The sequence below is a fragment of the Rana temporaria genome, chromosome 4, assembly GCF_905171775.1.
Source record: "Rana temporaria chromosome 4, aRanTem1.1, whole genome shotgun sequence".
NCBI classification, from domain to species: Eukaryota; Metazoa; Chordata; class Amphibia; order Anura; family Ranidae; genus Rana; species Rana temporaria.
In genome coordinates, this window is record NC_053492.1 from 390,431,819 (window position 1) to 390,456,935 (window position 25,117).

Here is a 25,117-nt window from a genome sequence, read left to right on the forward strand (position 1 = left end):
CCTAAATGTTCTCTCCAAGATAATGGAGAAAGTAGTGGTACAACAGCTGCAACAGCATCTAGATACCCACAATCTACTGGATCCATTACAATCAGGCTTCCGTCCCGGACACGGGACAGAAACGGCCTTACTCAAAATATGGGATGATGCCCTCGAGGCCGCAGACGAAGGAGAATCTTGTCTCCTGGTTCTGCTGGACCTAAGCGCAGCCTTTGACACGGTAGACCACAAACTGTTACTGATGCGACTAGCCAAGGTAGCAGGAGTCGCAGAAGGTGATTTACCATGGTTTTCTTCCTTTCTTGAAAACCGATCACAAACAGTTAAACTGGGTTCTTTCACGTCGGAAAAGCGCACGGTGTCATGTGGAGTCCCCCAAGGATCCCCCCTGTCACCGGTGCTTTTCAACATCTATCTTCGCCCTCTCTTTGATATTATCAGTAGCCAAGAACTACTCTATCACTCTTATGCAGACGATACGCAACTGTATTTTCGCATCTGCAACAAAAAGGATCATCATCCCAGTTTAGAGAAATGTCTCTCTTTGATAGAAAACTGGATGACTAAGAGTTATCTTAAACTCAACAGTTCAAAAACAGAACTCCTTATGTTTCACGCCAGCCGAAAGAGTCAACTGGCAACAACCTGGACACCCCCGCCCATTCTGGGCCAAATCATCACCCCTAGCTCCAAAGTCAAAAGTCTCTGGGTCATCTTCGACACCTTCATGACAATGGACGCACAAATAGGGTCAGTAGTCAGCGGAGCGCACCATTTGTTGCGCCTACTACGCAGACTTATTCCATTTATTCCCAAAGAAGACGTAGCAGTCGTGGTGGGAACAATCGTGAATTCCAGACTGGACTATGCTAACGCCCTTTACCTCGGACTCCCAAAGTACCAAATCTCCCGTCTGCAAGTCGTTCAGAATACGGCCGCCAGACTGGTGATTGGGAAAAAAAAATGGGAATCAATCTCACCTTCGCTGAGAACCCTTCACTGGTTGCCAGTAAAAGACAGAATTGCATTCAAAGCACTCTGCCTGACACATAAGTGCATCCATGGGAAGGCTCCGCAATATCTTTGCGACAAGATAGAACCTCACAATTCGAATCGCGTTCTGCGATCCACCGACCAAAATCTGGTCAGGGTACCAAAAACCAAATACAAGTCCAAAGGAGAAAGAAGGTTTGCTTTTCAAGGTCCGAGACTATGGAACGCTTTACCAACCAGCATTCGGTTGGAGGAAAACCACCTGACTTTCAGAAGACAGATCAAAACTCTGCTCTTCTGATGTCATGAGACACGAACAACTAGCGCCCAGAAGCGATTCAGTTCGCATGCGCCGCGCTTTATAAGTTTTTCATTCATTCATTCACAGTGGACCGGGCCGACAGCTACCTCCATTTCGGTTGTAGTTCTGTCAGGAATGCGTCAGCGAGTCCTCGCTTGGACGGGTAAGTACAGTCCCTCCTGCTTCGGTGGGTTGGTACGGCTGGGCATTCCTGGGGTTCGGGGGTCCCTTCCCCTTACTTCCCTGCTCCTTTCCCTTGCTGCATTGCTAACATTGCCGCTGTCAGGGGGGAGGGGGCCTTCCTGAGGGGACTGTGTTATCTGGCCTGTGTTTTTTCTTTTTTGTATTGGGCTTTCCTATGAGGTAAAAAGCCCTGTGATGAGCACAGATGTTTATGATTATACTTCAGCAGACGCTGACTGATTGGTGACACCTGTAACGGTTTTGCTTTTTATGCTGTATCTGTGTCTTATCCTTAAATAAAACAGCCCTAGGAGGCTTTTCCTGTTTAAACACAGGTCCCTGCAAAAGTTACCTCACGGTTCTTTTCCTCACAGGCAGCGTTGGGCAGTCTCCTTATGAGGGAGTCCCCTGGTTACCCCTGGTCAGCGCAGCAAGTGGGTGAGAGGCCCTGAATAGGGCTCTAGGAGCTTTTGTCTATTTGTATGGACAGGTGTGCATATTATAATACACACTATGTAAATATTGGAGTCAGTATCTGGGTCCTTCCCCACATGCTGGTGGTGGCAGCTGGTGTTAGCACCTGGGATTCCCACAGAGTTTTTATTGTTAGTCCTGGACACAGTTTGTGCCAGGGTGGGGGTGGACTGCGGGCGGACGGTAAAAGAGTGCCCCCTTCCCCCGTTATCCCTTGGGGAATGCTCTGTTTGGAGCCATGGACCAGGTACCTAGTTAAAAAAAAAAAAAAAAGGCAGAATAAGGCATTTATGGGTGCGCTTTTTACTGCTGCAAGGGACTCTCCTAAGCTGCATAGTGCAGCTGGGTTTCCGCCGAGGGCTCGGTCTTTTTTGGATCACACAAATCAGACCGCTGTGTAGGTTTTTTCCTTCTGTGCCCTTCTTTGATAATTTCTGAGATGCGGAATGAGAAAAGCCGCTGAGGGCTTTTGTAGTCCCTCACCGCCGGGCGGGAACCCCTACTTGTATGGATCTGACTGATAGAAGATCCGAAGTACTGACCCGTTCCATGTTTACCATGCTGGGGTCTGGCTTGCGGGCCTATTGTGGCCACTACACTGGGGTCTCAGTCGACGCTGGCGCCATTTTTTGGGTGGTTTTTCAATTACATTGAAAACTCCCATTGGCGCCCATTTTGTCGTAGCCGCGCTATGGCGCAGCTTACATTGTGCCGGCCATTTTCCTGTGGCCGCGTTCTGAACGCTCGGCGGCCATCCTGGAGTAGTCCTGACCCCTAGTGCTGTATACAACTCACAGAGTGAGCATTTTGCACCAGACAGTGGAGGAGCACCGACTCTCTCCTGAGGTTATTAGCCTAGCGGACCAGCTGGTCCAGGGCCTCATATAGGTCTGTGATGCTTCATTGAATGCTGCGCCCTTGTTATCCAGGGTGTCTGTTTCAGCCCTGGTTCACACTGGGTACGATTTGGAACAATTTGAGATGCGATTTGACATGTCAAATCGCATCTCAAATCGGTGGCAATTGTCGGCAATGGCACTGTCCTAATCAGTGCGACGCCGCATCTGCGATTTCAAAGAGTAGTTCCTGTACTACTTTTTGCGATTTCGGGCCGCGATTTACATTAAATTGCGTTTTACCGCGATTTTGAATTCGCAGCAGTGTGAATCTAGGCTCAGAATGGTTTTATGCACACGGTGGTGTAGTGCTTAACTCCATTACTTGGCAGCAAAAGAGTCATTGGTTCGAATCCGCACACTGTCTCCAATCTGCCTGGAGCTTGCATTGTCGCTCCCTGTGTCTGCGTGGGTTTCCTCCGGGTACTCCGGTTTCCTCCAAAGACATGTGTGTATACACCTACATAATATACATACACACTATGTGTGTGTATTATTTAGGGGCAACCCTCCCAGGCCGTCAAAGGCCCAGCTGGGAGACTAATCTGTCCCTGGGTGCATAAGCCGATCACGCCGGCACCCAAATCCTGCCAATGTATATAGCCTTCCCTCCCTGTCTCTAGGTGGGAGGGGCGGCTTGCAGGTTCACAATTCAGTGAAACCTCCCTGCTCTCCGACTAGTGGGTCTGCGAGGTGGTCTCTTCGGAGTACTAGATAGGGTTTCCTCCTATCCACAGAACAAAGTTCTGTCCTTGTGTCTTCCTCTCCCGGCCCGTCGGTCTGCCTTGGGCAGCGTGGGATTTGCTAAGCTGCAAGGTAATTTTACCTTTCCTGCAGGTTTTCTATGGGCCTCAGGCCCTAAATACCTTTGTGAACGTTGGGTAGTTCCGCATGGAATCCATTTGTTCGGTGGTAGCTGCGCTTCATCTGGGGGATGTCCTGACGTCCTCGGACATCAGGGACGCATACATGCATGTCCCGTTTTGCACATGTCGGTGTTTTTTTCTGTGCTTCGTGATGAGAGAAGGGTCTCTGTCAGCCTGTGGCCCTCCCTTTTGATCTGGCGTCAGCACCATGGGTTTTCAGCTAGGACAGCGAGGCTTTGCCTCATTGGCTACTTGGACGACTTTCTTCTGAGAGCAGCTTCTGTCTCCGACCTAGTGGATGGGTTATTCCCATTCAGACCCTCCGAAGATTCGGGTGGATGTTAAACGTTTACGCCAGAAAGTGTAGCTCAGTGGCAGCAAGCATGCCCTCCATGTGTGCGACCCAGGGTTCAAATCATGGGCATGCTAGGTTCCGACTCAGCGTTGGAGTATCTAGTGTTGATCCAGACTCCTCAGTGGCAAAGGTCCTTCTTCCCCTGGAGAAATTGCAGACTCTTCAGTCTGCGGTGAAGGTATTGGCATCACGCAATCGGTCTTCTCTCCGGGCGCCTGCTGGTTCGGGGTCTGTGGGTAGCCTCCTTCAAGGTGGTACTGTATGCCCAGTTCCACACCCTGGTTTTCCAGGGGAACTACTGTCCAGGTTGTCTCTGAAATCATTAGATTCCTGTGCGCCACCTAGTCAGAGTCTCTGTTGGTGACAGAGATTCCCGACTCTTCGGTCCGGGAAGTTGTTCCTTCCTTCCAGTGGTCGGTGTTTACGACAGATGCCAGCTCACGGGTTGTGAACCTGGAGGTTCACAAAACTGGGGGGTCCAGTCGGCCCTGAGTCGCTGGACTTGTGTGGACCTATGACCACACCTCCTTGAATGTGTCTGGTCTCGGTAGCTACCCAGGGTCGGGCCTGGCTAGTGCCTGGTGGGAGACCACCTGGGAATACCAGGTGCTGTCTACTGTTCATTGTCCTACTATTTTAGGCGATCAGGCTATGCTTCTCCTTGTGGTCGACCGATCTGGTTTCAGCCGGACAACGCCACGGCCGTGGCTTCAGTCTACCATCAGGTATGCCGGCAGGCGGACTACTGGAGTCGCCAGATGCTGGACCAGGGCGACTGGTCTTTGTGCTTGGGGTGTTTCGGCTCCCTTGCAGGAGGTGAGCCTCACATGGCATGGATCTCCTGGCAGCTTGTCTCCGCCGCAAGGGTGTCAAAGTTAGTGGCCAGGTCTAGTGATCTTGTACAGACGCGTCAGTCGCACTGGTGGCCCTGTGTTGTCTGTATCGGTAATTTTTTGCCATTCCTCCATGGTAGTTGCTTCCTCGGCCGCTCCACAGAGTGGATGCTGAGGAGATCCCGATGATTCTAATCGCTCCAGATTGACCTCGGCGTCCTTGGTACGCTAATATCGGGCGCCTGGTAGCGGAGGCACCCTGGCGATTGCCAGGGCAGGAGGTTCCTGTCTCAAGGTCCCATACTTCCTCCTGTTGTACAGTCACTGACTTGCTCAACATGGTTATTGGAAGCCAGACTTTAGGTGACCAGGGTCTGTCTGACTCGGTCATCTCAACAGGGCACCGTAGTCTTCTTCCGGAGGATCTACCGTCGTACCTCTCTTGGTGCGAAGGGATGGAGTGACGTCCACGGGCGTACTCTCGGTGTCCAGGGTCCTGCTGTTTTTAAAGCTTGGATTGGATCTAAAAAATGCTTAAAGCACCGTTTGGGGGCAGATTTCAGCCTTGGCTGTGTTCTTTTAGTGGCCTTTTTGCGGCCCGTTCCCTGGTGGGTCCCCTTTTTTTGTGTGCAAGGGGTTTGTCATATACTTTCCCCTCTTGGCCCATCTCTTCCCCCATGAGTTTTGACTCTGGTGCTCTCGGTTCTTCAGGAACCTTCCTTTTGGAAACATCAGAGAGATTTTCTCTTGACACTATCTCAGAAGGTGGCCCCATTAGTGGCCTTTACCTCTGTTAGAGGGGTTTCTGAGTTGGCGGTCTTGTCTTGCAAGCCGCCATGCTTGATCCCCCATAAGGATTAGGTGATGGTGCGCCCGCGACCTTCCCTTCTTCCGAAGGAGGTTTCGGCCTTTCATACTTTAGGCGTGGTACGCGCTTTGCAGGTATACCAGCCTACTACAGCTCCATTTCGGAGCTTCTGACTCTCTTTTGTGTCTGTGTCTGGTCCACAAAAGGGCCTGGCGGTCTCGTCGACCACCATTTCTCGGTGGATCAGGCAGGCCGTCATACAGGCCTATGCTCCTAAGGGGCGGGCCCCCCTTTCCGGTCACGGCACTTTCAACCAGGGCAATTGGTGCTTCCTGGGTTTTTTTTTTTTTTTCAACATCATGCGTCGGTCTCACAGGTGTGCGAGGCGGCGATTTGCTCGTCCGTTCACGCTTTTTCCAGAATTTACATGGTTGCTGTGAGTGCATCTTATGATGTTTTTTTCAGCCGCTAGTTTTTGCCGGCGGCTGTTTAAAGTTGCACCTCCTCCGTTGAGGAGCTCTGCTTGTTTTGGGGTGAAGTTAAAAATGGTTTTTACGGATATATTTCCCACCCCTCGTTTTTTGACACTGCTTGGGGACGTCCCACTTGTCAAGATTTAAGGAGCTGTGTCCGTCCATGGACGATAAGAGAAAATAGGATTTTTTGTACTCACCGTAAAATCCTTTTCTCTGAAGTCCATGGACGGACACAGCTCCCACCCCTCCTTTTTAGGTTTGTACTGCTTGTTACGAACTGAGGCTGCACGCTGCAGTGAGGAGGGTTATGTCTGGAGGGACCGCCCCCTGGGCGGGGCTGTTCAACTCTGTTAATGTAACATGTATTTAACTATTTAACATGTTTCTGCCTAGTCCTCTCCTGTAAACGGGGAACATAACCCACTTGTCAAGATTTAAGGAGCTGTGTCCGTCCATGGACTTCAGAGAAAAGGATTTTACGGTGAGTACAAAAAATCCTATTTTTCCACTTTTACCTACAGGTAAGCCTATAATAAGGCTTACCTGTAGGTATAAAGATTATCTCCTAAACCTGTACGGTTTAGGAGATATTCCCCTCGCAATGCGCCGCTGCAGCGGCGCATGTGCAGGGGGGATCCACGGCGAAAGGACCGGCAGCCGCCGGACCTTGCCGAATTTAAATCTCCTGCGCGCTGGAGTGACGTCATCGCCGCTCCAGCCAATCACAGTGCTGGAGCGGCGATACCCGGAAGACACGCCGGAGCAAGATGACATCTCGCTCGGCGTGGACCAGGTAAGTGTTCTTCACCTCGTTCCGAGGTAAGTATTTCATAATCAGCCAGTATGCGGTGCATACTAGCTGATTATGCCTTTTGCCTTGCAGGTTTAAAAAAGTTTGCGCGGTTTACAACCGCTTTAAAGCCTAGCTCAAATCTGGTTGGGAAAACTTTTTTATTCCTGCCTTACATTGCAAGGATTTTGGTAAAAGGTAACCTTTTACTCACATTTGAGCAGAGCAATAAGCGGAGCATATTCCCGGTTCTTTTAGGATATTTTTTTTTTTTTCTTCTCCAGGTGTTTTTGCACATGTATCAATCTTCTGAAGTTTATTCCCTGGGCAAGGGGGAAGGAGAGCAGGTCTATGGGAGGGAGAGGCATGCTTCTGGTGTAGGAACTTGCTTTAAAATTGAACCGATGGACGCCTAACCGATAGGTCAAAACCGATCGTTGGTATGCAAAAGCATCGGTTAAAAACCCGCGCATGCTCAGAATCAAGTCAACGCATGCTTGGAAGCATTGAACTTCGTTTTTTTCAGCACGTCGTTGTGTTTTAAGTCACCGCGTTGTGACACGATCGGTTAATTAACCGATAGTGTGTAGGCGCGACGGACCATCAGACGGCTTCATCGGTTAACCTTCGGACCGTTTTCAACGGATGGACTGATCGTGTGTACGAGGCCTAATGGACCTAAAACACCCGGATATGTTTAAAAAAATTTTTTTTTTGAACGTAGGGAGACGTACAAATAGGATCAGGGACAATTGGAATACGATTCTGTATTGTCGGGTGTAGGCAAATCAGCTGAAAATTCAGATGTAAATCAGGGCCTATTGCATGTTCTTACCTTACATAGCAAGTAGACTCAAACTTTTTTTTTTTACTATCCTATTTGTCATTATACTGTTACAGGTACAGCCACAGTGCCGAGGTTCAAGTACGGCTTCAGTTTTTGACGTGTGTTTTCTCAACACTGGGATCACCAGACCATTTCCGTATGTATTTTAAATTGGATTCAATAGCTTGTGTATGCCAAATAATTGTCATAACTATTGTCATCAGGACAGACAGTAAGGGTAGATGCAAGTTTTGTGGTTGTCACTGAAACTGTTATGGGGGGCTGTCTTCCAATAGGCACACCTGATCCAGGGCAACTGTTAAGGGGAATTACCCCTTAATTTATGGAAATATCTACCAGCTTTGTGACATTGACTCAGGAAGAGGGGGTTAGGGAGGAATCTCCAGTGTGGGCAAACTTGAAAAGCTTTAGAGGTTCTAATTTTTCCCCATGCTGAAGTTCTAATTTAATGTAACTGTTGGCATATTCGAGATTGTGCATGCTTGCTTCACATTTTTTTTCTTTACAGGATTAAGTTTGGAGCAGGTAGACATCTTGTGGCACTGTCTTGTAGAAGACCTGGAGTGCTATGATGATGCATTGCACTGGTTTTTAAATCAGGTGCGCAGCAAGGACCAGCACGCTATGGGAATGGAGACTTATAAACATCTATTTCTGGAAAAGGTAATTCAACTGTAGATGGGTCATGTTTCCTTTGTGTACAACAGTGCTAGTGCTATCTTGAAATATATATGTATATATATTTTTTTTATATCTAGATGCCCCAGCTAAAACCTGAAACAATCAGCATGACAGGACTGAACCTTTTTCAACACCTTTGTAATCTTGCTCGCCTAGCAACCAGCGCTTATGATGGGGGCTCGAATTCTGAGGTGAGATTTGATTACAATTTATAGTAAGGCTGGGCAAATCCAAGAGATTGGGTAGCCAGAACACCAAGCTAAAAAGGTTCTCTAGAACCTTTACTAATGTCAATGTATGCTAATCTTACTCCCACATCAAGACTGACATGACAGGCTTCTGAATTCTATGCTTTATTGGCGACTGTACATGATAGAAGTACTGCTATTCTGTACACTCTGACCTAGTTGATGCATCATCCATTAAAACATTTTTTTTGTCTTGTTTTGATCATTCAGTTGTGTGGCATGGACCAGTTTTGGGGCATTGCACTGAGAGCTCACAGTGGAGATGTAAGCCGTGCTGCTATCCAGTATATCAACTCCTATTATATAAATGGTGAGAATGAGATTTTAACTGTCGCAAGAGATCGTTTTAAGATTGTATCTTGTAAGTGTTTGTTTTTAATGTGCTTTACATTAAATTTATTTTTAAGGAAAAACCGGGCTAGAAAAAGAGAACGAGTTCATTAGTAAGTGCATGGAAAGCCTTATGATTGCCTCTAGTAACCTTGAACAGGATGCACAGTCAAGTCTCACCATCATTGAAAGAGGCCTGTTAATGCTAAAAACACATCTTGAAGCTTTCAGGAGACGGTAAGCTATACTTTTATTTTGCTTTTCAGTTCATATGCATATACATAAGTGGTGGTTTATTCTATCGTGTATCCGCTTAGAGAAAAAGCTAACCTACTTTGTGGTTGTATATACTAATGCCAAACCACTTAAGTTAAAGCTATGTTTTTTTTCTTCATTGCGCATTTGAAAAAGATGAGATAAAGGGAAATGATGCTTTAAGCATTATGTATGTACCTTAAGTATTTGTTTTAGGAACTTTGTATATATGTCAATTGTACAGTACAGTACAGGACATGGGCTTGATATTCATAGAGCCAGGGATACAGGCTGGTACCTTCAGTTGATTGAACAGTGGCAAAGCTTTTGAGGACCTCCTGGGCGTCCCTCAATAACCCTACATCACGTGAAGCCTCCGTTTTTTGCCCTAAGGTGATGGATGACTTCTCCCTTACAGAAAAATCTATTTTGCTTCACTAGTTTCTTATTTTACTTCAGCTTGTTCACTCAGCTATTCACTGTCTTTTAACACAATGATAGGAATGTATCTGGAGTGCAAGCTCGGTAAAACATTGGGAGCCATACCTGGACTCCACACCATGGGGACAGCCTGTAATGTTATTTTTGGGCACTAGATTCTACTTGGACACTTACCTTGGTGCAATGCATGTAGTTAGCCGCAGGGTGCTATACAGGTCTAACGCCATGGTCCATCACTATAGAGACGAGAACCTGAAGAACCCTTTGTGCGAAAAGGGTTCACCCACCATGACCGTGACCGGAAAAACCTAGACTCTATATAGGGATCAGCAACATGGACAGGTAAGACAGGGTCATGCTGTTTCTCTAAGGCTACTTTGACACTGAGGCACTTTACAGACGTTTTGACTAAAAATGGCGCCTTACCCTAGCTTAACAAACATTTAGAGTGCTTTCACACTTTCGCCTGAAAAAAACCTCCAGTGTGAAAGGGGTCTTGGACCCCACATTTCAAGAGGTCTAACAGCACTTTAGAATGGTAGATCCTGCCTGGATGGATGGATGCAGGGATAGATGGCTTCAATCTCCCTCTATCCCCAGTTGAATGTGCCTCAAGCCTGTCATACTTCAGAATGGCATGCCCCACAGCCACTTGATCGCTTCACATAAACTTGCCTCAGCACCATTAAACCTCAGTTCACACTGGAGTGATTTGTCATGCCAAGTTGCATCTTTTTACCAGCAAAGGCAGTGTTCAAATTGATGCAACCAGCTGACTTTGCAGTGCTGTATCGATTTGAAAAAGTAGTACAATGCAGTACTTTTGGTGATTTCGGGTGCAACTTCAATAGATATCTGTGCATGAAGCCACACAGATATCTTCAATATCGCACCGATGGGCCATTTGAACTTTCGCCATCACTTTGCCATGTTTCTATGTAATATTTTTCTTTGTTATCTAGTGTTGACAGAGTTTGCCCACCTCCTAACCTGGATTGATTAGTATTAGTATTGATAGTTGTAATGCATCATATAGAAATACAAACAAGGCGCCTCTAAGTGCAGAAGTATAAAACTTTTAATATCCCCTAAAGGGGTTAAAAACACTTACAAGATAGTGGATGAAACGGGCATATAGTAGGTAAGTGTGTCCCAGGAGATGTTCCAGTGGCAGGGCAGTCCCAGTCTGTGATGGTGAAGCTTTCAGAGAAGTCCACGAGATAACAGCCGATTTGTGCTGTGAATGTTTAGAGGACACAATAACGCTGGAGCCTGGGGATGACGTCAGAGGAAGTGAAGAAGGATCTGGCTGAAGAATTAACCAATGAGCTGTCCTGAAACGCGTCCTGCCTCTGACACACTTCCTGTCCACTTTCTGTTTGTGTTCTATGCTGGTTTCAGCTTTATTGTGTCCTCTAAACATTCACAGCACAAGTCGACTGTTATCTTGTGGACTTCCCTGGAAGCTTTACCATCACAGACTGGGACTGTCCTGCTACATGCCTGTTTCATCCACTATCTTGTAAGTGTTTTTAACCCCTTTAGGGGATATTAAAAATTTTATACTTCTGCACTTAGAGGCGCCTTGTTTGTTTTTCTGTTCCCATTAGAGATGGCTTGTTTCCACACACACTTTAGGCAGCACCCAGGAAGATTTGCTACCCTCTCCAACACAGACTTTATCTGTCAGGATTCAAATGCTTGGAGTGCCCTGGATATACAATTTTTTCTGGATGTAATGCATTATATATGCACACAGGCTCTGTTGCATATGTAAAGGTCCACTAAATATGGAACGGTTTCCTTGGCTGTTTGCAAATTTAGTACACATCAGTATAACTCGTATGAAATTGCAGGCATTATTTATCTTGATGCACAAGTTATTGGAAGGACAAACATATGAATATGGTACAGCTGTGTCCCCTTATACATAGTCAGATTGTTATGTGTGCATATACATATATATCCTATAGATAAATTTGTATTCAATTTCAAATCACATAATTATACAATCTCAATTGGAAGCAAGTGGCTTATTGAAGCATGTTTGGACACTATATAAAGGTAATGTATATACCCAGTGTGGGAGAGTTGGCACTGATGAAGAGGGTGTTCCCTTGAAACGCTTAACGTTGGATACTAGACTGAGGCTAGGCTCTTGTCTGCAGTGAAGCATCGACTGCTGTGCTGGGTAGAGGAGAGAATACAGTTTTTTGTTTTTCTGTTTGGTTTGCCAGTGTCCTATCCTCCTGTAGGCAGTAGAATAACATGACAGTAAATTACTTCCTATGTCACTCAATGTTCTCCAAAAAAGATTTTACATTGAGTACAAAAATTCTATTTTTACAGTGCTCTTAGATTTTATTGTAAACAGAAGGAATGTTATAGTCATTGGATAGCTGGACAGAAATAAATGTGCTCTTTTTTTTGTGTGCTTGCTGTTGCATTGGGTTGGTATTTCCAGTATGTTATTGTAACCCACCCCATTTTGTTTCTCACCTAGGTTTGCCTACCATCTAAGGCAATGGCAGATTGAAGGAACTGGTATCAGCAGCCATCTGAAAGCACTGAATGACAAGCAATCATTGCCTCTTAGAATTGTTTGCCAACCTGCAGGGCTTCCTGATAAGGTCCGAAAACTACTACCTCTATTATACAGAATGTATTTGCGTTTTTCCATAGCTAATTTTATTTTGTCCCTTGTTAGATGACCATAGAAATGTATCCAAGTGACCAGGTAGCTGACCTGCGGGCAGAAGTCACTCACTGGTATGAAAATTTACAGAAAGATCAGCTAAATCAACAGCCTCAGCTTCAAGAGTTTGGACAGAGCAGCCGTAAAGGTGATTTTCCTGGTGAGGAATGAGAATACTATTCTGTCTGTTATAGTGTAGGTTTCTGTTTTGTTTAAAGAATTGAGCCTGCACTGTGAAAAAATAATGCAAAAATTCACATTTGATTCAAGCCCATGACATTTCAAGACAAAATTTCTACTGTTTTTTGTTGCTGGAAATGTTTAATAAGTAGCATGCTATACAAACTGCATACTAAAATGCTGCGACACTTTTTACAGTTTAGAAAATAAAAACGTGTGACCATTTAGAAGCTTATCACAGCTTTGCCCTGCATGTTCAAAAACAGTTGCCCCAGAGTCTGCCACTACTGTCATATTCTATGTACTATCGGTATAGGGAAACATGTGGCACACTTCATGCCCTCAATAATGCAGTGTTCAGTAAATTTTGGCTGTGCCAAAGATTAAAGTGATTGTAAATGATTACACTGTTAAACAACATTAAGTTTAAAATCAAAATGAAAGCCAAAACATTTGTGTATAGATATAAAGAAAAATTATAAATATAAGTGATCACATTCCCTCTGTTCTCAGCTGCATATGAACTGGGGGGGAGGAGAAGCAACGGTACAGAGATTCCCAGTGAAAGGCATGTGTCAGGACAAGTCTGATCATTGGAAGAGAGCAGGCTGAGTTCCCAGCATAGCTAGAGAAAACTGACCACAGCTGTGTTCTCTTGCTTGGTGTGTTCTGCTTCTAATAGCAAACCAGAGGGACTGGAAGGAACACCAAGAAGCGATACAAAGAGAACAGGCTACCTTTTCATACAAGTACATGGTACAGCAGGCACATATCATCAGGAATATTTGTATATTTAGTGGGAATGCTAAATAGCATTCCCAGTATTGTTGTTCGTTTTTTATTAGTGGGAATGCTCTTTAGCATTCCCAGTATTATTCGTTTTTTATTATTCTTATTAGTGGGAATGCTCTATAGAATTCCCAGTATTGTTGTTCTTTTTTTTTTTTTATTTCTTAATTTTATTATTCCGTACGTTTTTTGGCTCTGCGTAACTTCTGCATACTTTCAGCCATTAAGACCATTCAACTTTCACCATTCAGCCATTCAACCATTCAAGTTTCAGCTCCTTTATACTTTCACCTACAGACACCAAACAAACTTTAAAACGTTCACAAAATATTCAGATTGATATCTTTTACAGTTTTTGCAGTTTAAGTGTAGTGATTTTTTCAGAAAATTTTATCGATTTATACAGTGTTTCTATGGGGCTGGGTTAGAGTGGATGATCATCATCGCTAGAGCAGAGAGCTTTAAAAAAATTATCTTTATAGAGAAGGAACAAATTGCTCTTTAGGGAAAAATTGTTTTACCTTTACAACCCCTTTAATGATCAACGAGAGTCTTTATAAGTACTGAAGAAACACTGCTTGTATTTCCTAAAGATAGTGTAGTGGTTATGGTGTATGGCTTTGGTGTGGGCTTAGCAATTCAGCTATTCAGCATTCCCACGCATTTTCTGCAGGAAATGCATTTTCTAGTTCTTATTAATTTTATTCCGTACGTTTTTTGGCTCTGCGTAACTTCTGCATACTTTCAGCTATTAAGACCATTCAACTTTTAAAATATGCATCTCTTTCAGCTAATGGAGTTTATATTTACTGTTTAGAGTGGATGATGTTTTTGCTAGAGCACAGAGCTTTAAAAAAATTATCTTTATAGAGAGGGAACAAATTGCTCTCACGCCCACAAGATCTACTTGTCATACACAATTTATACATCAAAACGTAGATATTTTTGTCTAGTTTCAGGCAATCAGTTTTCTGATACACCTTTTACTTTTGGCTGGATGAGTTTCCAAATGACAAGAGTTCCACACTTTCCACACTTTCCTCCATTGACTGTCATGTATAAAAAATTTCAAAAAACTTATTTTTTTAAATCGCTGACATGCCCACATTTTTAAGTTTATTAACATAAATTTTATACCGATACATTCACAAAGGCCGTGTGTCTCTAACGGTGAAGTCGCTGTTTTGATAGCATGTACTGTTGTGGATTTATTAAGGTTTGTTTGAAGGTTTCGCTCACTCATTGGGTCTGGGGATTAAAGGGGTTGTAATGGTAATTTTTTGCCCTAAATAGTAGCTTCCTTTACCTCAGTCCTCCTTCACTTACCTGGTGTGGAGAAAACCTCTTGAGGGGGGAGGGGCGACCAGGCAAGTCAGGACACTCTCTACTTTGCAGATAGAGTAAAGAGCTGTGTGTTAGTGGGCATCTTGCTCGCCCCCTCCCCCCTCAAGAGGCTTTCTCCACACCAGGGAGAAAGCCTTGCATTACGGTGTGTAGTTACAGACAGAAGAACAGGAAGTGAGGATTTCTCAGAAGAAATAAAGACATTTAAAAGCAAAATGGAAGGATGAGGTAAGTGAAAGAGGACTGCACTAAGGTAAAGAAAGCTATTAAGGGAAAACATTTTTACATTTACAACCCCTTTAATGATCACAAAGAGGCTTTATAAGTACTGAAAGAACACTGCTTGTATGTCCTAAAGATAGTGTAGTGGTTATGGTGAATGGCATTGGTGTGGGCTTAGCAATTCAGCTATTCAGCATTCCCACGCATTTTCTGCAGGAAATGCATTTTCTAGTTATTCTTAATTTTTATTTTATTCCGTACGTTTTTTTGGCTCTGCATACTTTCAGCTATTAAAACCATTCAACTTTTAAAATGTTCAGCTCTTTCAGCTAATAATGGGACTTCTTCAATTTTTTAATTTTTTTTGCACTATTTATACTTTTTAAAATATTAAGCTTTTTAACACTTTTTTTTTATTTTTATCATTGAAGTCAATAAGAGCTTTCTTCAAATCCTTAAAATCTCCTTTCCGCTCCCAAAAGTTTCAGCTCCTTTTATACTTTCACCTACAGACGCCAAACAAACTTTAAAATGTTCACAAAATATTCAGCTATCCGGCTATATCTTTTACAGTTTTTGTGAAAAAGCTGTTAAGTGATCATTTCAGGGAATTTTAGTGATTAAACAGAGTGTCTATGGGGCTGGTTAGAGTGGATGATGTTATCGCTACAGCACAGAGCTTTGAAAAAAATTATCTTTGTTCCCTTTTCTATAAAGTGCTCTCACGTCCACAAGATCTACTTGTCATACACAATTTATACATCAAAACGTAGGTATTTTTGTGATACGCCTTTTACTTTTGGCTGGTTGAGCTTCCAAATGACAAGAGTTCTACACTTTCTTCCATTGACTGACTGTCCTGTATAAAATTCTTCAGATTTAGACATTAATGGCTGGTGTGTTGAGTTATTTTGAGGGGACAGCAAATTTGCACTGTTATACAAGCTGTACACTCACTACTTTACATTGTAGCAAAGTGTAATTTCTTAAGTGTTGTCACATGAGAAGATTTACACAAATGCGAAGGTTATACTTACTTACTTTTTGTGATAACATGTATGTGATCCCCTGCACATAGAGGGGTGTACTTACTTTTGTGAGACACTGTATATATTTATTGTGGTCTAGAAGTGGTTACATCACACAAATGGCGTGTGCTCAGGTCTGCAGCAATGAAGGTTTTTGTATTTGAAACTTTAATGTAAATCTAGACAGTTTAGGGGGTGTGATATTCCTGCTGGGTGGGGTATGCGATCCCCCTTACTTTCAATATTGCCCCAATCGAAGCGTAATGTTTGCCGCGATTGTCGCCAGACAAATCGCAGGACTGCTTTTGGGAAACGGGCGTCCCGTCATTTTGTTTGTGTGATTTGTCAGGTGACAATATTGTCCTGTGATTGGGGTGCCATTGAAAGTAACGGGATCACAAGCGTGTTGCACGTTTTGCGGCAATTGCAGTAATTCCGCCCACGGTCCGGAACGCCTAGGTGTGATTGCAGCTAAAGCTAAGCGTCTTCCATCAGTTGCTGGGTTCTCCTTCTATAGATTCTGGGGGAACATTTTCTTCCTCAAACATTCCACACATTCTCTTCATTCTTTGTTCCACCGCTAATATATACTCTGCATTGACCTTGTATATCACTTTTCTCTCTGAGGACTCCAAGTATTGGAGATGGTGTTGGCCGGGAATCGAACCCGGGTCATCTGCTTGGAAGGCAGCTATGCTTACCACTGCACCACCAACGCAAAAGTAGCATGTAATGTGGGAGGAAACCGGAGTACCCGGAGGAAACCCACGCAAGCACAGGGAGAACATGCAGATAGTGTCCTGGTCAGAATCTGAAACAAGGACCCCAGTGCTGCAAGGCTCGCCCATATGCGGCCTCTGTTCTCTAAGGCCCGCCCCCGCTGAGCGGGGTAAATCACTTATGTTCACTTAAAGTGCCTTCAGAACTACAATATATAACACTCCTATAATAAAACACACCCATATAACAATAAAGAGGGGTACAGTGTTCCCCTAATTAGCAACACAATGGAGCTAAATATTCCATTCACCCTTAGGCCTCATTCACACGGGGGGTATTAATCCGTACCCCATGGGAGGGCCATGATTACCAGAATGGGGATGCACAGGTGAACTTCCAAGCATCCCGTGTAGGCAGTCCCATTGCTGTCAACTGGGGTGCAGTGACTGTACAACACACACTTCAAAAGCCTACCCGCCTCCATACTTCACAACATAATCAATTTCTCTATGCCTATCGACAATACATAGATCAAACATATCACCTGTAAAAACGTGCTTGAGATGTTCGTGGTAAACGGCCTGCTAGGCCCGGGGAAAACCAAACCAAGTACTCCAAAAGCTGCCTCATATCCAAAAGTTGCCAAGAGTGTAAATGTAGACATTATGCTTTAAGGTTAATCGAAAATATCACATTCTAAAAGGAAAGGTAGAACAAGGGGAGGGGAAGTATGGAGGATTCAGAGAGGGAGGAAAGTAGGGGGGATGGAAGGTTGCGGGTAGGGAAGGGGTGTGGGGCTTCCCCCCAACCCTCACCCCCTTCTTCCTCCAACCTTCCCTTTTCCCCCCCTTTCCTCCCTCTCTCCCTCTTCCATACTCCCCCTTTGTTCTACCTTTCCCTTTAGAATGTGATATTTTTGATTAACCTTAAAACATAATGTCTACATTTACACTCTTGGCAACTTTTGGAGGGCTTGGTTCAGTTCCCCTCGGGCCTAGCAGGCTGTTTACCACCAACATCTCAGACACTTTTTTTTTTTACAGGTGATTATGTTTGGGCGATGAATTTTCGAACCTTAAAGCTTCTGCAGAAGCTGCATAAAGGTAAATAGAGGGCTGATGGGAAGACCCTCCGGTTACTGGAGTGGCAGCCGCCACCAGTGTAGGGGCCTGTGTTGGTGCAGCCGTACCTGGCCCCTGGGAGGGTCCCTCAAACTTTTTGTTGAGTCTTCTTCTAGGAACAGCCAATTGTCTTGTTTGTCCATCTACATTGATAGTTGGTGATTCAGAAGCTGCTTATGAGAATCTTTTTAGAGATTGATGACGTAGTGGATTCCTGTCATGATGGCCTGAAATGAAGATCCTCTCCCTCATATTGACTAGCAAATCATCCTCTTCTCATCACCTAGTTAAAATTTTCTTCCAACATTTTGGCTATCTTCAATCCCAAGAAAGCTGCACCACTCTCATTTAAAGCGGAGGTTCACCCGCACATGACACTATTTCCCCCTAGATGGATGCTCATTTTGTCTAGGGGAATCGGCTAGTTGTTTTAAAATATGATTCGTACTTACCGTTTACGAAGATGCATCTTCTCCGCCGCTTCCGGCTATGGGCTGCGGGACTGGGCGTTCCTATTTTGATTGACAGTCTTCCGAGAGGCTTCCGACGGTCGCATCCATCGCGTCACGATTTTCCGAAAGAAGCCGAACGTCGGTGCGCAGTATAGAGCCGCACCGACGTTCGGCTTCTTTCGGCTACTAGTGACGCGATGGATGCGACCGTCGGAAGCCTCTCGGAAGACTGTCAATCAAGAAGGAACGCCCGGGTATGGGTCTTCGGGAGCGGGCGTTCCTTCTTGATTGACCGTCTTCCGAGAGGCTTCCGACGGTCGCATCCATCGCGTCACTCGTAGCCGAAAGAAGCCGAACGTCGGTGCGGCTCTATACTGCGCACCGACGTTCGGCTTCTTTCGGAAAATCGTGACGCGATGGATGCGACCGTCGGAAGCCTCTCGGAAGACTGTCAATCAAAATAGGAACGCCCAGTCCCGCAGCCCATAGCCGGAAGCGGCGGAGAAGATGCATCTTCGTAAACGGTAAGTACGAATCATATTTTAAAACAACTAGCCGATTCCCCTAGACAAAACGAGCATCCATCTAAGGGGAAAAGATAAAAAAAATATATAATTGGGTGAACTCCCGCTTTAAGTGCAATCAGTTACTACTATAAAGATGGCAACGGCCTGAAAAGTCAGCCCAGCTCGCCATGAAGCCAAACCCTTCCTCCCTGCACCAGTTTCTCAGCCACTTGTTAAGTACCATAAGCTCCTGCTGTCTCTTTGATGTGGCTCGAGGTACAGGCAGTATTTCAGAAAATATTGCCTTGGGGGACCTTTTCTTCAATATGGCCCCAAGTCCCTGAAATCATTTTGTAGGGCACTCCATCTTTCTCTAACTTTGTCATTGGTACCGATATATATACCATGACAGCTGGGTCCTCTCCAGCGCCATCCAATAATCTGTCCATGCAATCTGCAATGTTCCGAACCCGAGCGCCAGGTAAACAACATATTGTTTGGCGATAATGGTCTTTGTGACAGATTGCCCTCTGTATTCTTCCAATAACTGAATCCCCTACCACTAGTATGTGCCTATCCTTTCTGGTAATCTTGCCCACATCTTCGTCACATGCTGGTGGAGTCTCTGTGTGAAAGTAACATGCTGGTGAATTCTTTACTCGACGGTCTCGTTGTATATGTCACATTCTGGGTGGTCTCGTTGTGAATGTCTTATTCTGGCGTGGTCTCGTTGTGAATGTCACATTTTGGCGTGGTCTCGTTGTGAATGTCACATTCTGGAGTAGTCTTAGTGGTAACGCCACAATCTCCAACAAAACACAGTGCAAGAAAATAAGTAAAGCAGTGACAAAACGATGCTACAGACAATATGTACAGAGATGGGAGATACCGGAATCATAAACAGGCCAGGCCGAGGTCATACACAGTGAAGTCATAAGATGGATTGAGGGCGGGGAGTAAGAAGGAACAGGGGAATGATGGATGGGTGAGCTGAAAAGCAGGGATCCAGGGCTAAGGGGAATGCAGGAAGGGCAAGTCCAGGATAGGGATCAGGTCGGATCAGAAGTCCAGGATAGGAATTGCAGGCTCAGGGTCCGGATAGCAGGCTCAGGATCCGCATAGTAGAAAGATACCAGGGCGAGGTATGCTTGCACTCGCCAGGTATTCGTAGAGGTGTGATAATTAAAGGGTCACTAAAGGATTTTTTTTTTTTTTATAGCTAAATTGCTTCCTTTACCTTACTGCAGTCCTGGTTTCATGTCCTCATTGTTTGTTTTGCTCTGATGTTGCTGTAATTCTCCTCTGTTTTGGACAATTACTGGTTGTCTGTTTCCTGATCACCACAGTACTGGGAGATTTTAGTTTCGTTTTCAAACCAATACTGCTCTATGGCTCTGTCCAGCACAGATACGGCATAACATGCTAAAACGAAACTAAATGCAAAAACTAAACTAAAAAACTGCAGGTACATTATATGATTGATTTTTATCTATTTTTAATCGTTTTTAAAATGAATCGGTTAACTATTATGTCTCTATACCCTGTAAACAGTCATTTCAGCAAATTTTTTTTTTCCTTTAGTGACCCTTTAAGTTCAGGTCACACCTGAGCGCAGGAAGGGCCGTATGCTCACACACTGCCAGGGTCTATCCGCTGGTGAAGACCAGTACTGCGTCCCAAAGGTGATATAACACCAGCAGGGAGAAGTTCTGTGCAAACCAATCGATAAACGCTTATTGCAATTTATTTATTTTTTTACCAAAAATAGGTAGAAGAATACTTATCGGCCTAAACTGAGGAAAAAAACTTTTATATATATATATATATATATATATATATAATTTTTTTTTGGGGGGGATATTTATTATAGCAAAAAGTAAAAAATATAGATTTTTTTTCCAAAATTGTCGCTCTATTTTTGTTTAAAGTGCAAAAAAATAAACTGCAGAGGTAATCAAATACCACCAAAAGAAAGCTCTATTTGTGGGGGAAAAAAGGACGCCAATTTTGTTTGGGAGCCACGTCGCACGACCACGCAATTGTCAGTTAAAGCGACGCAGTGCCGAATCGCAAAAAGGGGCCTGGTCCTTTACCTGCATTTTGGTCCAGGTCTTAAAGCCTCTGAAAAGTCATCCGAGCATGGATTGTTTTTCAGGGGCGCGGCATTCCTTGCCATTATCTTCATCTTGCCATTACCTGCGCGGTTTAGGAGATATTTACAATAAAGCCGTATGCTGTATGTCTACGGCGCATGCACACTTTGGAACGTGACTGGACAGCTCCCGCACGCATGCGCAGGAGTGACGTCACGCAACTCTGGCCAGTCACAGAGCTGGCGTTCGAGGTCCCGGAAGGAAGAGGGGTGAAGATTGACGCTCGCTGCTAGTGGGGACAGTGGTGACATCGCAGGCTTCGGTTTCAGGTAAGTGACGCATAGTAGCCCGTTATGCTTTACCTTTGCAGGGAAATAAAGAGGAAGTAAAACCCATCAGGGTTTACTTCCTCTTTAATGTTTTTTCATTCAGTAACAAAAGGAAGTGCAAAGTTATAAAAAGCAAGTCCCATCACCTCAAGTTGATTAATAATTTTTACAGGCTTGGTCATTAACATTGCAGTTGTGCCTGAGGGCCATTCTGTTTAAAGACTAGACATTTTTATATTCTGAAATAAGTCATTCAATAAATGTAGGACAGAAATTGTGTTCCCCCTATCCCTATAATATCAGACAGTATGGTAATATCCGATTGCATGTTTTGCATCACTGATTGATTTATGTATTTAGAACATGCTATTAAAACTGTGATAAATGGCTTGGTAGTGCAAAACGTTAGATGGATTTGTTTTCCCCCAAAGGTGGTCTTATGGGTCCTGTTCGGATGATTTCATCTGGTCATGAGTTGACAACGGATTATGATGAAAAAACTCTCCATGAACTCGGATTTAAGGACATGCAGGTATTTATTATGTAATTGGCTTGACTTTGGTATTTTTCTTAATTTGATTTAATTTTTTTCTGACCTTTTTAAACTTCTGTCACTTATTCCTTATGAATAGCTGTTGGCATCATACTTGCTTAATAAATATTACTTTGTTCAGAGTTGTAACTACAAAGTTACAGGCAGGTTTCATATATTCTTTTTCTTCCAGGCTCTAGGATAACAGAATGGTTAGGTGCCAATAGCTTTAGTCTTTCAGCCCACTACAGATGGAAATGATTTTTCAAAATAAAACCACAACTTCACTGGCATTATCACCATCACATGTTCAAGGAACAAAACCTGGACTTGGTTGCAATACATTTATTTTTTATTACACAACCCTTGCAGCTGTCCTTTCTTCTTCAGTGGTTAAAGTGGAGCTCCAGTCTCCTGTGCAAAAATTAAATCGGCGGCTACGAAAACTGTAGCTGGTGACTTTTAATAGCCGCTCACTCCAGCTGTACTCCCCTCCTGTCATCTGTCCCTGGCATGTTAACTGTGGGCACCCGGCTGTGACAGCAGCTCCACAGCTGGGTGCCCACTGCGCATGCGTGAGAGGCATTGCGCCTTGTGTATGGTCCTGTAGTCTTCTGGGACATGGCACTTGTCCTGGAATACTGCGGGGAGTAAGGGGAGGGAGAAGAACTTCCAGTTCTGATCGCCTAGGCAATCGGAGTGGAAGTACGAGCCTGTGTACCTGTGAAGATCAGGTACCGATCCCCAAAAGTGCAATTTGTTCACCTGGAGCAGAGAAACTCCCCCTTTTGGGTGCAGCTCCGCTTTAAAAAGCTTACCAGACATTTAGTTGTAACTGAAGGGAAATGTGATAGAGGTAAATGAAAATGCTGCTTTATTGTATCTAGAGCAGTTCTCAAACATTGTACGAATTTTTATATACCGTATATACTCGAGTATAAGCCAAGTTTTTCAGCACATTTTTTTGTGCTGAAAATGCCCCCCTCGGCTTATTCTCGAGTCACCTTTTTGCGCCTGATCTCCGGACTTTGGGGGACCCGGTACTGGCCGGTCGTAGGTCTCCTAGACCTGGAACTTGGCACACATGTAGCCCCACTCTTCCTCTACAAGTGTGGGGGACCTACGGCTGGGGTGCACCGATTTATCAAACCCGGGCTCCCCTTCCATAAACTCCCATGTTAAATGCCAGTCTAGTCATGGACACAGTGAGGCATGGGCACAGTGAGGCATGCACATGGACCATAGGCTTATACTCGAGTCAATAAGTTTTCCCATTTTTTTTTGTGGTAAAATTAGGTGCCTCGGCTTATATTTGGGTCGGCTTATACTCCAGTATATACAGTATATAATATTTAGTGTGTGTGTGTATAGATATAATGGTGTGTGGATATAGATTTAATAGTTTGTGTGTGTGTGTGTGTGTGTGTCTATAGAACACTAAAATTTTTTTTATTATTATTACTTTAATGCAGAGAATGCATTAAGGTAAAAATATAAATAAATCACTGCCTATTTACCCCCCCCCCCCCACCAAAACACTTACCTGAGACCATTTATTGATCCAGCGCTGTATACAGCTACAGATCTCTCCCCTCTTCCTGATCTCACAAACTTTGCTGAGAGCAGTGGTAGCCATTGGTTCCTGCTGCTGTCAATCAAATCCAGTAATGAGGGAGTGAGGATGGGCCCAAGCCATGCTATGTCTGTAAGGAAAGAGGGAGTAGCCTCTCCAGGTGGGAACCCAAATGAAGATCCCCCGTAGCAGATAACTCAGGTGCAGGCAAGGCAGGAACAAAACAATTTCTCTGGACAGCCGCACTCTGAACAAATTGTAGCCTTTATTGAAAAAAGGACAACACTACAAGTCACAGCAAACAATAAAATGAAACCTGGCTGCTGACGCATTTCGCACTGGAATTAGTGCTTAGTCATAACTGTGACTAAGCACCAATTCCAGTGCGAAACGCGTCGGAATCCAGGTTTAAATGTTGTTTGCTGTGACTTGTAGTGCTGTCCTTTTTTTCAATAAAGGCTACAATTTGTTCAGAGTGTGGCTGTCCGGAGAAATTGTTTTGTTCCTGCCATGCTGTGTCTGTCTCTGAGTGTGCTCCCATAACAAGCAGGTTGCTATGGTGTCATGCACAGAAGACATGAAATGGAGAGCGCCAGCAGAGGGGACCTCAGAAGAGGAGGAGAGGGGCTGCTTACCATTGCAAAGAGCAGGTAAGTATAAACCTTCTTTTTTATATTAAAGTTTTTAGTCTTTACAGTCCCTTAAGTAAAGAGAAAAATTCTCCTTTTTTAAGCCATTTGCAGAAAACTAAAATAATCACAAGCTGTGGGGTTTCAGTTACCTAGATTTCTAGACATGTACTGGACCTTCAGTTATATGTGCAAGCATTAAATTGGACACAATCATTTTGATTTTTTTAAATCCTAAATTGTAATTCAAATTAACTGATACTTGTTTACTTGTATGCCATGTTCAGATGGTGTTTGTATCATTGGGTGCCCCACGGCGGGAAAGAAAAGGGGAAGGAGTGCAGCTTCCAGCATCGTGTCTGCCTCCCCCACAGAAAGAAAACATCCCCATGCTGCTTCTTCTACAAGAACCTCACCTCACCACTCTCTTCGACTTGCTTGAAATGTTGGCTTCATTTAAGCCTCCATCGGGAGAAATGAACTTGGAAGACGTTGAGGTACGATTTTATTTTATTTATTTTATCTGCAGAGTAAAATCTAAGGCCTCTTGCACATTTTTTTTTTTTTTTTTCTACTGAGCTAGTTAATTGTAATGTGTCTATGCACACAGGCAAGTAAACAATCGCTGTGCATTCTTCAGTAAAAATAAAATGAGAAAAATCTGAATTTTTGGTCTGTAATTAACTCATGCGTGCAAATTTGTGTGCAAATGCCCATCTACATTTTGTGCAGAACAAAAATGCAAGAATGTTTCCGCGCATTTGCGAATTTGCGCTAAAATTGCACGAACGCATATGTGCGCAAATTCATAAAGAAAGTCTGAAAAAGTAGATGCTTAAACATGAGTATCGTGTGCAAGAGGCCTTAATCGTGTGGTACACTTGTTGGGTGTTTTTTCCTGCTGATTGAATGAAAAAAAAATCCCCCCCACTGTGCTATTGTATTTTGACGGTAGGGACTCTCCACTGTCAGTATACACTGATCGGCACTGCAAGCTGCTGATCAAAGGAAGCCTCCCAGCTGAAGAACCTCCTTTTAAGCTTCATATCGGTTCTCCATAGACCTTATACAATGGAAGGAGAGTGAATTGCATCTGCCACTATGCTTGAAAATTCTGTATATTTTTC

At 44.1% G+C, this 25,117-nt stretch overlaps 1 protein-coding gene and 1 non-coding gene across 2 annotated transcripts in view; one reads left to right on the forward strand and one right to left on the reverse strand.

Moving 5' to 3' along the window:
* USP34 (ubiquitin specific peptidase 34) overlaps nt 1–25,117 on the forward strand; it is a 199,320-nt gene that overhangs the window by 37,075 nt on the left and 137,128 nt on the right. The window contains exons 17-25 of the mRNA XM_040347825.1: nt 7,876–7,958; nt 8,331–8,485; nt 8,581–8,694; nt 8,962–9,061; nt 9,159–9,318; nt 12,281–12,407; nt 12,485–12,632; nt 21,688–21,788; nt 24,278–24,487. Coding sequence (XP_040203759.1) covers nt 7,876–7,958; nt 8,331–8,485; nt 8,581–8,694; nt 8,962–9,061; nt 9,159–9,318; nt 12,281–12,407; nt 12,485–12,632; nt 21,688–21,788; nt 24,278–24,487 — 1,198 coding nt within the window. The remainder of the gene's footprint in view (nt 1–7,875; nt 7,959–8,330; nt 8,486–8,580; nt 8,695–8,961; nt 9,062–9,158; nt 9,319–12,280; nt 12,408–12,484; nt 12,633–21,687; nt 21,789–24,277; nt 24,488–25,117) is intronic.
* On the reverse strand, nt 16,682–16,753 carry TRNAG-UCC. The gene has a single exon. It is a non-coding gene; the product is annotated as a tRNA-Gly (tRNA).